At 39.8% G+C, this 15,255-nt stretch overlaps 1 protein-coding gene across 2 annotated transcripts in view; it reads right to left on the reverse strand.

Annotated features, from left to right (window-relative positions):
• myripb (myosin VIIA and Rab interacting protein b) overlaps positions 1 to 15,255 on the reverse strand; it is a 176,867-nt gene that overhangs the window by 154,091 nt on the left and 7,521 nt on the right. For both annotated transcript variants that reach the window (XM_072691090.1, XM_072691084.1), the window contains exon 2: positions 4,062 to 4,253. In XM_072691090.1, the coding sequence (XP_072547191.1) occupies positions 4,062 to 4,171 (110 nt within the window). In that variant the 5' untranslated portion in view covers positions 4,172 to 4,253. The remainder of the gene's footprint in view (positions 1 to 4,061; positions 4,254 to 15,255) is intronic.

A 15,255-nucleotide genomic window follows, 5' to 3' on the forward strand; every position in this document is an offset into this window, starting at 1 on the left:
TATTGGCAGTACTTTTCTACAGAGACTAGACAAGCTGTGCGTGTGCATCTGTGTCAGCAATGAATAGCTGAATGCATTCATTAGAAAGGGTGTCCACAAACATTCGGACATATGATGTAGCACTGAACTGAATTGAGTTGATATCTGTACATACCCTGATAACACAGGTTCAATTCTTCTTCTGCATCCTCTTTTAAAAAGAAACAGAGCCTAATAGTAGGTGTGTAAAATGTCTCCGTACCAAACTGTCACAGTACAGATGTCACAATACAGACATTTTAGCTGGACTTTCCCAACAGTTTACAGTATTAAGATTATCTTTAAAAGGAAGAGAGAATGTTGGAAATGGGAACTCAGTCCTATAACTGTTAATATGTTTATATAAAACATGTGTAAATGTGACTGGACTGTCTCAGTGAGTTCATACTGAAGATTAAAGTTGAATATAGAACATAAGGTCATTATTTTATTGTTTTATAAAAGAACAGTATGTATTAGAAAGTGCATACAGGTTGATCTTGGTATGATAAACACTAGAGATGGAAGGATCGATAGTCTTACGTTTCTCTAATTTAGCAGATCCTGGGGAGCTGGTTAGACCATTTGACTCAAATTCCGAAACGTTACGTCTGTGTATCGATACACCCCCTTCCTTATGTTAAGGCTCACTTCTTTGCATTTTTGGCCACAGCATTTGTTTGTATAAAGTATTTTTTCATGTTTCTTTTTTGCACTCTTTGAAAAGCTCTGCACAGCATGCTGTTGTTCAACCTAGTTTAACTGCCAAAAACAATTAACCTGATTGATCATCAAAATAATTAGTAGCTTACTTGATTAATAAAACAACCGATTGTGACAGCTCTTACTGATTATAACATATTAACAACAATGCAGACATTAACATCATTTGCACCCTCCACTGCATCAGTGCATTTTTTCACTCCTGTTATGGACTGTAGCTAAATCATATCTGCACGTGTATTCTTTCCTCATAACCTGTTTCCTTCCTTCCCACAGCTTATGAATAGCAATTTAATACTCAACCATCAAATAACTACACAGTGAATCTACAGGTCTCTTTTTGACTGTTTGACTACTTTACAGTTTTGCACTTCTGTAAAAATGGAACTTTTGAATGTCAGATTATGCACTCGCGCTCCAGCTCGGCTGCTCTGAGCAGAGGTCCCATGCTGCGAGCGGAGAGGCTGACAGTGGGTGGGTAAGGTAGGGGGGTCTGACAGAAGCATTGAGTCATCAAACACAGAGTAAAGCTCCTGACCAAACAAGCCAGCAGTGAGACAAGTGTGATGCCACATAGAGCACATTACTGAGGCCCTCTAGGTAAAGTCCCCCGTAATGATAAACAGAAAAATAAACAAAGCAAATTTAGGAACTACAATGAATTTTAATAACCCTTTTTTAGGCTGTTCATACCATCTTTTTAATGTGACCTATACCTGACATTCGTCTGAACAGTTCACGCTTCTAACCTGATAGTGTTGAAAAGACCAATGCTTCACATAGAATTTTGGTTTTATCTTCACCAGCTTCACAGGAGCCATCAACTAGTTCCAGTAGCTGACTGCTAGGCTTATCTCTTTGGTTTGCATTCTTGCTTTCTTTTCTCCATTTTTGAAGATTTTATTTTCCTTTGACACTGCAGACTGCGGATATTTCTTTAAACACAGAGTAGTTGCTATGTGTGGCTTCTAATTCTGATTGAACAGAGACATCACCACAAATATTTATGAAGTGTGTTACCTCGCCATTGTGCCACTGAAAACCTCCCTCAAAGCAACTGTTTCCCTTGGACTGACATAAAATAATATAGTGTATCTGATTTCAACACCACATATGAAAGTGGCCCAATTGGGAATTGAAACGGTCACATTCAGTGTGTTTTTTGCTGTTCACACTGCCACATAGATAATACATCTGTGTCACACATGACAAAAAAATCAGATGTGGGCCACTTTTACCTGCTGTTTGAATGTTAACTAAAATAATGTAAAATATACAATAATATCAACCAGTGTTTTCAGTTATTAGAATTTTAGGAACTTTAAATAGGTATCAAATCATGTCCTGTTGAAATAAAATATATTTGTAAGAAAAGATTTATTTAATTTTCCGAAAAAATAAACAATGTTTATCCCCAATATATATAGTTGATTTTGAAAAAAAAGGCACCCAGTGCTCCATTTGGTGGGAAATAGAACTGCTATCGATCTATCTATCTATCAAAGCAGCTTCACAGAAATCCACGTTCAGGCAGCGAATGACCAAGCTCAGGGCGACAAGGACAAAAACTGTCTAGTTCCACACACAATCCAAATAAAACTCAGATACTCAGTTTTTAACTTAGCTCTCCTCTCCCCTACTCAACTTAGCAGTGCTACAATTCCCACTCTGCAGGAATTTCTCCTCTCCAACTTTGGTCAGTAAAACAAGCACCACACCAAACATAAACTAGTGATGTGCTTAGATATGTTTATCACTCATTCCCTCACCCTTGACTCATCCAATTACTTTTCAACATCTTTGTACACCAAAAATTTAAATAAGGCTTCATGCTTACAAAATGACTGAGTTCATATTTTAGTATGTTAATATATTTGCATGTTATCAGAGCTTCTGTATGTCCATGTTTAGTATTGATGTGTATTGAGTTTCAATATCATCATCTGTTTTAGTTGTTTTAGTTTTGGTGAATCTTATCCAAAATGATGATGGTGGGACCAAATTCTTTATTGTATCAGAGAATGCTGGAGGAAAATTTGAGACCATCTTTCTAAAAACTAAAGCTAAAACGGCACACAGCTGAAAGAACTCTGCATGGAGGAGTGGGGAAAACTTTCTCCTAGTTGATGTCAGGGACTGGTACTGAGCCCATGTGTGAACAGAGCATGTCATTTTCTGGAGAACTGATAGTGGGTCATGCTGTCCCTCCTGCATGCGCTACACAGGTGCTGCCTCTTACCGAAACCACACAGAACATTTCCTGCAGCAAGAAAACCTCCGGTTGTACACTACATGTATAAATGAGCAACCTCGAATAATGCTTGGACCTGATTCTCAGAACATTTTCCAAAGAGTAAAACACTGATTTTAGTGTAAAATATAATAGAAATAATGCATCAGTATGACATGAGTAAAATCAGATGGTGTTATGTCGACATTTTCATTAAAAGACTATAGATGTAACTAAATTAAATATTTATATAAAATGAACACTGTTCAACTGCCAACACTGGCAGCGAAATGAAAAAAATGAACATGGCCAACCAATGATGTCAATTTTACACGCTCGCTGGGCCAAAACAGCACTGACATGGACACACTAGAACTAATGGTGTGGGACACGCTACACAATGGCAATGGTCATCCATCAATGCTCACGGATGGTCTGACAGCTTGTGGTAGCTGACAGGCAGCTTGGTGTATCCAGGTTCTTCGACTATTTTAGTCGTTAAACTGCTATACTATTATACAGTTAGACTCAGTGCTAGTCAAATGGCCGCCACTGTGCTCATTTCCAGCTCCTGATTTTCATACTAACACAGTCAGATTCAATGCGACTTCATACCACAGAAAGAACTGCAGTGACTCGTCCCACTTTAAAAGTGGGATCTAGTCCCATGGGGGAGGGCCACAATGTGCTTGCAAGTTGTGTCAACTTTGTATTTTTTCCCTTCAGTAAGAACAATGTACATGATGCACCGATACAGTAGACACTAGAGAAACACAACAGCAGAACCCAACCCTCGTACATCATCCTGACAGCCTGGTGATTAGTTATTCTCAGTGGAGCAGACTGGAATTGTTAAGAGTTGCTGAAAGCCTTGGCACTTGAATAATATAGCCAACATGTTAGAAAGGAAAAGAAAGCATTTTGCCATAAAGCATTTTCTTCCCCATTGGTCTTGAACAAAGGAGGTTTCGTGTCCACCACAAACAGGACAAAGGAGAGATGGAATCTTCAGAAGACCATAGCAGAGCAGGACAAAATGTCTCTCACACACACACACACACACACGTTGCCTACTCACATCAACTCTTACCTGAGTCGATCCTCCTCTTTCTTGCGGAGCTTCATGTCTCGCTGTACCACTCTGAGCACATGCTCTGCCTCATCATCAGTCAGTCCAGACAGGTCTAGCTTCCGCCCCATCACTGCTGGTCAGTAATCACGGTCAAGGGAAGTCGCCGTCAGGTATGAGTAGCCAAAACACAGTTGCTGGAGAAGGGGCACCCTGGAGAAAGCAACAGCAGAACTTTCATAACTTGGAGATTATGCCACATTTTTCTGTTACACCATGTGTTTCCCATTTAAACGCAACATCACACAGGGTCTCTGAGCTAAGGTAAAGGTGCATGTGGTTGTCACTGTACTGTGTACAGAGAAATGTGTTCTCCGCATTTTACCTATCTGTGGTAGTGAACACACACACATTAGGGAACTGGGGCAGTGAGCACACACACACACACAGAGCGGTGGGTAGCCAACTCTAGCGACCAGGGAGCAGAGAGGGTGAAGGGCCTTGCTCAATGGCCCAACAGTGGCAGCTTGCCGAGCCCGGGTAGCGAGCCCACAACCCTGGGTAGGGGTGAGTAAGGTTGCTGAGGCTTTAATTTAATTATTGTATTGTTTGGCTAATATTAGGGGTGCACGATGGGAATCGGCTGTTTTGAGCAGAGAGGGTAAAGGGCCTTGCTCAAGGGCCCAACAGTGGCAGCTTGCCGAGCCCGGGAATCGAACCCACAGCCAATGAATACTATTACACCAAGTGTGTTTTACCATGTTGCCCATTATTTACATTTTACACATTCTTTTGCCCCTGTTCCCTGATAACGTTAGTGTCCCCAATCTCAAGGTCAAGTTCACTCGACTACAGCATTTATAAAGCATAGAATATTCTATGTTTGTTTGTCAGATAATCAAAAAAGGTTTGTTGAGCTAAATTTAATGTAGAAATTTAGGCTTTCTAAGAAGTCTGCTAGCATAATGCTACTTCCGTTAGCAGCAAGCTAATGGAGCGAGAACACTGTTTAATCAGTTATGCTGTTTTTGGTGTTTAAGGCATTCAAGATGTACATATAACACATCTTTTGCTTATTGTATTTATCCTATACTATTTCATCTAGTCTGTCTTTCTAGTGAAGGGATCTGTTAGCCTGTTGGCTGTTCTCTGAGCTTGTGTCAAAAAAGCCTGCATGGCATCTATTCCTGTGGTGTTTATTTGGTTTGGTGCGATTTCTGGCTGCAGACACACATGCAGTTGTACATTCTCTGCTATTCTAAGTTGTGTGCTTGGTGAAAACCACAAAATTGAAGTTAGCTTTATGTGAAAGTAGATACGGTGTCCTGAAACATCCTATCCCCCCCGGACACATCCAATCCCTTCTGGCGTCATCTTACAGAAGGACCATTTACGACGCAATACGGTAGCCAGCCGATATAGCTAACATGCTGCTCCTTAGCCAGCCGATATAGCTAGCATGCTACTAGTTAGCCAGTCGATGTAGCTAGCAGTCGATAGTATTTGCTAGCATGCTACTGGTTAGCCAGCCAAGATGCCCCCCCCCCTTTTACAGTGTGTTTTATCTAGTGGTAGTTTTTTTTGTTTGTTTTTGTTTTTTAATCGCTTTATTATTTTATTTGGATCCCAATTTTCTGATAGCTCAAAAGCGAATAGCAATAATAATAAGTGATTCTCTTTTAATAAATAAAATATTGTTATTGTAAATATCGTAAGTTAAATATCGAGATAAAAACTTCTCAGTAATGATCAGTGGCATATTAGTATGATGATGATGAAGATGGACTTTCTTGATGGATAGATTTTCTTTCTTTTTTAGATTAAGATTTTAGATAAGCATTTTTAGTACTCAACTGGATCTAACGAACATGGCACCAACTGTGTCCCAGTGAAAAGTGGCAATCTGGTGAAGAGCCTGAATGGGGTCTTGGTCAGTCAGTACTTGTGCAGGATGTGCACATGATAGAGAATTTCCTTCAAGCTTATTTGTCTTTTTCGCAAGATCTATTTCTGTTTGAAATGTCACTCCAAACTGGCTTCCAATTTTATCTCCCCTCAACCACCCACCCCCTCTCTTCCTGTCCTTCACATTTAAAGCAGCTTTCATTCAAATGTCAAGCCGTAGCTGGGCTGAACGATTGTGACAGAAGCTGGAACTGAGATTATCTTTATTACGGATACTGTGAAAGCAGCTAATATCTGTGTGAAACATAGAGCTTGTGCATTTAAATAAAGAGGATAATTACATTATAAAGGAAACTATGATGACTGTCAAAATGACTGCCAGGACTTTTGCAGGACATTTTCAATGACTTACGTATATGGCAATATTCAACAAGAGGATTAAAGGTCTGTCAGTATGATGGATGAATTGACCGATAGAAATGCTTTAAATTAAAACTCCAGTCTAAACTAAAGTTGCTGCATGCTTTTTTTCCCTGGATGAAACATATTTTAGATCTTTGCAGCTTTGCTGAGTGAAGAATTGTGGAAACTGGGACTTCTCAATACCAGGCACATTACACACTGAAGGGCTACTGAGACCTTCATCACATGTACAGATGATTTCTAGAAACCTGACACTCACCACTACTGAAAGCACACATTTGGACCAAAGGACTGCCTAAAGTCAGGTAATATTTTTATTCACAGTAATAGCACTGAAACATTTAAGCAACTATTAAATCAAGTAATAGTTTTAATCAAGTAATAGTGTAATCTCACAGTTGCTCACTATCTGTGAAATCAGAAAAGCTTAAATAAGCAATTTCATTTGAGACTAGTTTACCAAGGCTAGCAAGAGGTTAGGTTAATTTTATTTATATTAAATTTTTTATATTTATATAAGTTCCCGAGCTAAAGTTACCATGGAAAGACTAGTAATTTACTGGAAACTTATCAGAAATGTTCCACCCCTTTGCAACCCTAGTCACCATATTGGGAGCAAATGACATGCAGCTAGATCTAGTATATCTAACTGATGCTGTCTAATAATAACACAGTTAAACAATGCACAATAACTAACAAAAAAGTTTGCCAATTTGTGTGAGGCACATGAGTGTTACGCAATGTCCCATTTATCAATAACAAATATTTATTCTAAGTAGTAACTTACTTCTACATATACAATTAATCACTGTAATACACTACATGGACAAAAGTATTGGGACACCTACTCATCTGTAGTTTCTTCTGAAATCAAGGACATCAAAACACTTTATCCTATTTTTTTTTGGAGTAACTGCCTCTACTGTCCAGGGAAGGCTTTCTACTAGATTTTTGAGATTTGCTGTCAGGATTTAGTTGCATTCAGCAACAAGAGCATCAGTGAGGTCAGGATGTTGAATGATCACCACCCCACCTCATCCCCACCATCCCAACTCCTCACCTAATGCAAAAAGTATTACATGGAGCACCATCATTCCAGAGAACACAGTTCCACTGCCCCACAGCTTAATGATGATGAATGGCTTTTTACCCCTCTGGCATAAGACATGGTGCATAAGACATGGTGCCAATAGATAGAATAGAAAGTAGCTGATTGCCTTCATTAGTAGCAGTGTCCACAAACATTTGTATGCATCTGTCCACATGACAGTCCACTACACACCTCTTCATTACTTTCTAATTTATTCCTACATAAACTGCTTCCTGCACATTCTTCATAAGCACTTCCTATACTAGATCTTTTGCTTCTCTACAACATAGTCCAACAATTTCTCAATGATATTTAAATCTGGTAGCTGTGCCGCCATGCCATCGCCTAAAAATCTCTAAAGGAAAAAAATATTGTAATGATCTCCTTTTAATCTCATTTGATTCTCAGAGACACGGGTAAGTCTTGTCTGAAATCAAAAAGAGTCTTAAGCAATTTCCTCTTGAAATTCAGCTTCTGAGAAACAGCCCTTGGGTTTTCACACTTTGATCACAATATTGTCTCATAAGTGGTCAGACTGATCTCTGCTCAGTCTCAGCTGAATAATTTTCACATCAGAAAAGTGTAAGAGCTCATTATTTATATTATAGCTGTCTTCCTCATCTCAGAATTTCAGCAGTCTACTAGCAAAGACAACGACCCTCACGCTCTCATTTGTGTCCAGAACCCCCAGCTTTTCTCCCAAGAGGAGGTTAGGAGAAACCGTTCAGATATTAGTGAACATTCATTAAAACAGTATGGCAATCTCGCCAGACTGAAAAGACATTGTGTCCTTTAAGTCGTTACTCCTTCAACCCCCCTCTATAATGTGATGAGCAGTGTGGCATTTTGCATTGTCTTGTTGGCATGATAAGTCATTTTTGTGCTTCTCCTCTAAACGAAACGGTAGCGATCCCTTCACCCTGCTGGGTGATATGACCACAAATCCGTATCACCATTAATTGAACATTTAACCTTGATTACAATTAAAGAACAATAATTCAATAATTCAAGCTGCTCATTTGCTATTTAATGCAAGCTGCTATTTAGGTTCCCCTCCAGGTTGCTTAGGTTTTAAGGGGTCAGTTCATAAACACACAATGTGTGGAAAGTATAAACAGAAAAAACAATAACCAAAATTTATTGTGTATCAATGATGCTATGCGCAAGTTTTTTTTAAACAGACTTATTGAAACAGTGTGGGCAGGCCGTATGTCTATATTGAAGCTAATATAAGTATATCTATACTATATCTAACAAGATAGGACAAGACAAGACAAGATATTTGGCTTCTGCCTTTAACCCATCCATGCAGTGAACACACACATACACACCAGTGAAACACACAATGTGTGTTACAGGCTTGCCAAACCCGGGTATCGAACCCACAACTCGATAGCCCGGTCATCAATAGCCCCGCACTCATATATAACTGCTAAATAACTGCTAAACCACCACTGCCCATAGACATGGAGCGCTTCACAAATTTGCGGAGGCCATGCTAATCTTCTCTGCATCAATCCAATTTTAGTACATGTAACATCTCGTGTTATAGTACTATTCGGCTTTCAAACTGCACCACAGTGCATGAAATGATACCACTTACTGTGCAGAGGCAAAGGTGAGGATTACAAATGTCTACACAACAGTGTGCGAGTGACGTGATTGTCTTCTTTCTAAATGTTTTTTTTTACACTACTTTATCGTTGCTTGTGATCTATCAGTATAAAGGTTACTGTACTCATATACCTTAAGATGAATACCAACCAGTATACTAAATTAACTGGTAGAATTCTAATACATTTTTGATTCAGAATAAATTGACCAATAGAAAAGATCTATACCGATACTCATCCATTTAATAAAGCAACAATATCTATTAAATAGCATCTATAGCATTTGAACTGGTCTTGTTTCCCACAGGTTTACACATGTTAGTAATCTCTACACTCTGGCTCTGTGTATTGCTTGAAAACTGTTGCATTAGGTAACTGGGTACTCATTTCTGGCAGGGTCGTGGCTCAAAGTATACTGAATTATAGGTCTATCGACTCTACCTTCGGATATTTTGAATGAATGAAGTACTTTTGTAAGTCGCTCTGGATACGAGCATCTGCTAAATGCCATGAATGTAAATGATGGGTGGCATTGTAGGGAACACTACAAGCTGTGCTATTCCTAATGCTGTTTAGGTTTACACAGACTGAAAATGAAGATATGTTGCATTGGCTACTGAATCCAAGTTCAGTTCAGAATCTAACAACAAACCAAAATAAGAAAAAAATCTCTTGATGACAAACTGTCATATCTGGCAGTCATTTACACAAAAAAATTGTGCAGTGGGCCATATGCCCTTGTTGCAGCCTTTTTTACATGGGAATTTATCAGTAGTTTCTCCAGCGCCTGTCCACTTGCTATGTCTGTGTGATCTCTCACACACAGAGGTGAGTGCCCTCCAAAGGATTTCCTAGGGCTTGGTGGAGCACTCATTTGCTCTGTAGTGCTTTTTCTGTCAGAAAAGCTTTATTTTCACTCAGCAGGCACAGTGCTGCATGGAATGCTCTGGTTTCATGTTTAGTTGATCACAGAGCACAAAATCGAGATAACACTACCTCTCTCTCTCACTCATACATATACATGTCTAGCTTAGCAGGATGTAAAGAGCTGTGAAATTGGTCAGACTGCAGAGATTAAGCTGGTATGCTACAGCTTTCCTCATACAAAAGCACATCATTCAGTGACTCATTCTGTAGCTTTTAAAATAAGCCACACATCCTTAAGCAGAAACAGGTAAAATAGAAAACCAATACAAAACCAACCCTACAAACAGTGCGGCACTTATTCAAATAAGAAGATCACATACATGAAGGTAGTGCAGGGCGATATGACAGTCAGAATCACAATTAACTGAAATCAGTATCCTGATTAACTGAAAGTTTTACCTTGATAACGATTAATGATTAATTGTATAAGCTGCTTGAGTTGCTGAGTTGGCTCTGTGTTTGGGCTCTCCATGTTGCTTCCATGTTGGAGACTGCACAGAGCATAGACAATGCTTACATGACTACACAGGAAGTAGTATGTATTTAAGGGGACAATACTTAAAAACACTATATGGAAACTGTATGGAAAGTACAAACAGAAAAAAATACATATATCGTAAAAAAAAATATTGTAAAAATGTGTATACACACACACACACACACACACACACAGTATAAAAAAACACATCTCATCATGGGAAAGATTACATTGATTAGAGGTTCTGAATATCGATTTCAATTACTTTTTGATTAATTGTGCAGCCCTACATGTACACACACACACAGTGGCATACAAATGTTTTGGGCACCATGGGTAAAAAAAGGTCTTTTACTCTGAATAGTCAAGTGAGTAGATAAAGACGACTCATCCTTTAAACATATTAAGCTCGATCTGTGTTTTATTTTAGTTTTATATGATTGTAGAGAAAATAAGGAAAGGGGCATGATGCAAATGTTTGGTCACCCCAAGATTTCTAAACTATTAGATAACTTAGATAATGTCTCAGACCTTAATGGTCTTCGAAGAGCTACTGTATCTCACAATAATCATTAGGAAACGCCAGATGATCCAAAGCTCAAAGCATTTTAAAATACTCTGACATCTCAAACCTTGTCTCAATGGTCAGCAAACATGGACTGCCCTCAGCTGGTTCATGTCAAGCCCTCAGTTGGCAATTTAATTGGGAAATGGTATAGGGCAAGTTGAGCAAAAAAACATTCCCATTGAACTTCTCTTGGAAATGAAAAACTTCCCCATCTTCAGGAAGATTAGGCTGACTGGTGGTAACTGTTCTACTGTGCAGTGACACCTGCACACATTTGACATTCATGGAGTAGTCATCAAAAGACAATCTTGTCTGTGTCTTCACCACAAAAAACAGCATCAGAAGCTTTCAAAGGTACATCTAGATAAGCCTGTTGCATTTTCCTGTGGACTGAGTTAAAATAGAACTCCTTGGCTGTAATGAGCAAAAGGTATGTTTGAAAGGAAATTGATGCAGAATTCCATTAAAAGAACATCTCACCAACTGTTAAGCATACTTGTGGATCATGCTTAGGTTGCAAGCTTGTGTTGCAGTCAGTGGCATGGGAAACATTTTACTGGTAGATGAAAGAATGGGTTCAATTAAACACCAGCTTATTCAGAAAGCAATCCTACACTCCTTTCAAAATCCACAATGGGCTACCTCAAGAGGCTCAAGCCTAAGGTTTTGCCATGGCCCTCACATTGCCCAGACCTAAACATCATGAACAATCTGTCTATAAATGGCCCAAGAATCTCACATAACTGATTGCTTGCATTTGGCAAGGTAGAATGAGCAAACATTCCCCAAACAGGAACTGAAAGACACTTAGCTGGCTTCAAAAAAGTTACCTAGCTGTGAAATATGTAAAAGGGGAGTTACATTGGGCATATAGACATATAGTCCTGGAATATCACTAATAGTAATAATAACAGTTCACTAGATAATCTGGTTATTTTGTCCTAAATGTGAACACAAACCAACACAACACTCAGAGTTCCTGCAGTAATAGAAGGTAATTATCAATACGAAATGATAAAATCCTGAATAATAGGCGACAGTTAGAGAGCTGTACCGATCTGCTCTTTCTGCCAATAGGGATTAGGTGAGAATACTGAGATTTGCTTCGATGGCCGTTATCTACATCTCAAGATGAAAGCCATGGCTAGAAAGCAGCTTATAATAGCAGAACTGATGGTTGATCAGAGTACTACGGCTCATATTGATCTATGTCCTGCGGCTCACAGTCACATCACAGGCTCTTAAAGACATTCAACCACTAAACCAGGTGTTTTTATCTCAGTATGAAACTTTGCGTCACTGTCCAGTTTGTCTGTCTGTCAGCCCCTAATGGTGAGTGCTCCAGCCTACACGAGTTCAGAATAGATCAGTCTATAGTGCTTCAGAGTGGAGGCTGAAGAGGCAGGCAGATAGGCACTAATATATGAGGGAATATGCACCATTATAACGCAGCAGTCAGAGCAAAGCTATTAGTCAGCCAGGGCTTTTTATAGGTGGGTGAAGTGCAGCTGGGTGGGGGGGCTTTTCATTCAGCTTATAGAACAGGGATTGGATAAAAGACGAGGGTGGAGACTGATGAACACTGTGTGTGTGTGTGTGTGTGTGTGTGTGTGTGTGTGTGTGTGTGTGTGTGTGTGTGTACAGAGAAAGATTGTAAGGCTGTTTGTCAAAAATATATATAAGAGAGAGAGAGCGAGAAAGAAGTTAGTAAGGATGGAGAAAGAAAGGTAGAGAGACAGACAGAGAGAGACAGAGAGATAAACAATAGTCAATAGAACCACAGAGACAATAGAAAGAGAAAGGGGCAGAGAGACAGAGAGACAGACAGAAAGAAAGGTAGAGAAACAGGAGACAACAGGAAAAGAAACTGAGAGAGATCATGCTGAACAATACAGACAATGGTTCGAGAGAAAGCAAGAGAATGCTGAACAAGATGAGAAAGAGAGAGAGAGAGAAAGAAAGAGGTAATGTTTAATGTGTGTGTGAGGGAGAGAGACAAGCGACAATGTTAAACAACACAGACAATTGTTAGAAAGCAATATACAGGGTATGCACTGACGTCAAATTCCTGCTGGAGCACGTCTCCTTTAGTCACATTGAGTGGTAAACCATTCTGCAACATGGCTGCGTCTATTAGGAAAACGGCCAAACCAGGAGACAAGCCATTATCTGCTCAAGTTAAAGGCAGTTGGACTCGAGGGCAATCCATTGAAATGATCAAAGAACCAATGATCCATGTACATCAAAGTGTAGCCAGGAACTGAGGCACAAATCACACACGTTTACAAGACAAAAACTCATATCGCAAGGTTTTTTTTCAGCTTTCGGCAGCCTGTAAAAGGACAGCTGTACAGTCAGACACACTGTCTTTCTGCCACTTGGTGGGCGTGGCCGAAGTGACGTGCATGCCCTCTATAGAGGGAATTTTTTTAACAGGAGGACAGAACGACGGACAGATAGATGGACAGATAGACGGACAGATAGACAGAGAGCAATATAGAGAGACACCGTTAAGCAATAGGAGAAAGTCAGAAAGAACGAGATAATGCATGAGAGAGACAGACAGATAGACAGAGAGACAATGTTGAACAATACGGAAAATACAGAGAAAGATAATGTTAAACAATGACAGAGCAAAGGGGATAATGTTGAGAGAGAGAGAGAGAGAGAGAGAGAGAGAGAGAGAGAGAGAGAGAGAGAGAAAGGGATAACATTGAGTGTTAGGCTTGAGGTGATGACTCAGTCAGCTGTGCCCTTTAGCTTCACCAATCACATTACACTCCACCTGTTTACAACCATTCTGCCCTTGACTGACACACACACACACACACACACACACACACACACACACACACACACACACACACACACACACACACACAAACCTCAGACTGCTATCAGACACACTTGAAAATGATTCTCATTATGCTCTATTTAGCATCTTCATTTAAACTTTCCCATAATATCTCACCATCATAATTACCATCTACAATAGATCAGCATTCTGACAGTTCTGTAATGGTACTCTCACTCTCTGTCTCGGTCTCTGTCTCTTTCTCTCTCCCCTTCTCTCAGTCTTTCTCTCTGTTGGAGGAGGTTAATAAAAAACACCTAAGTCTACACAAGCCGCAGAGCCAAGCAAACAGTCCGGAAAGCAAACAAAGCGCCTCCCGCAGGCCTAGTGTGTTTGCGACGCATCAAGGTTGATGTATTCATGGAGCGAGCGGGTCTTTAGCAAAGCAGCTCCTTTCACTCACGGACAGTGAGAGAATCAGACTGCACCGACTGGCTGAGGATCAGGAGAGCTAATCAAATATGTGAGGTTAGGGCTAGTGATGTATTGATAAGAGCTTTGGTGTCCATGATCTTTAACCATTTCACAAGTCAGTATTTCCACGTGTGTTCATAAAGGTCTCAGGCCCAGAGGCATGGACGCAAAATACCTTTTCTCACAATAAATGAAATGTATGGAAAGATAATACCTTAACCATCGGTTCACTATGGCTAACCACACAAACTGTGCCAGGCATGTTACAATAGCAGGAGGAGAAGGTACATATCAACAAGATATACCATCTGAGAACTGGTCGTACACTAATGACAAGCCACAGTCCACATGGCTACAACAGAGCAGGAGTCAGGTTTAGCTGTGCAGATGACTGTAGACTGTTAAAAACATCTGAACAGCGAACTTCAGAACTTCTCTCAAAAGTGAAGCCACCATAGGTCTTGTGCCTCTGCTGGCTGCTGGCCAGCCCATCTCCATGTGTTTCAATGAGGAAACAGCCCATTCTCTTTTTATTCCGCTACATCATAAGAAGGCACGGATACATTTATAAATGGAGTGATTGATAGCCTTGGCTAGAAGCGCCTGTCTGCAGGACCTGTATCTCACCATTTTTGTGCATTACATGGAGAAGTAGTTTGAGAGTTAGAGAGTAGTTAGTAGAACTTACATGAAGAACTTGCAATCAGCTGTGCCCTTTAGCTTCACCAACCACATTACACTCCACCTGTTTACAACTTTTCTGCCCTTGACTGAAACACACACACACGAACCTCAGACTGCTATCAAACACACTTTGAAAATGGTTCTCATTATCCTCCATTTAGCATCTTCATTTAAACTTTCCCATAATATCTCACCATCATAATTATCATCTACAATAGATCAGCATTCTGACAGTTCTGTAATGGTACTCTCACTCTGT

Source organism: Salminus brasiliensis, chromosome 1 (assembly GCF_030463535.1).
Source record: "Salminus brasiliensis chromosome 1, fSalBra1.hap2, whole genome shotgun sequence".
Classification (NCBI taxonomy): domain Eukaryota; kingdom Metazoa; phylum Chordata; class Actinopteri; order Characiformes; family Bryconidae; genus Salminus; species Salminus brasiliensis.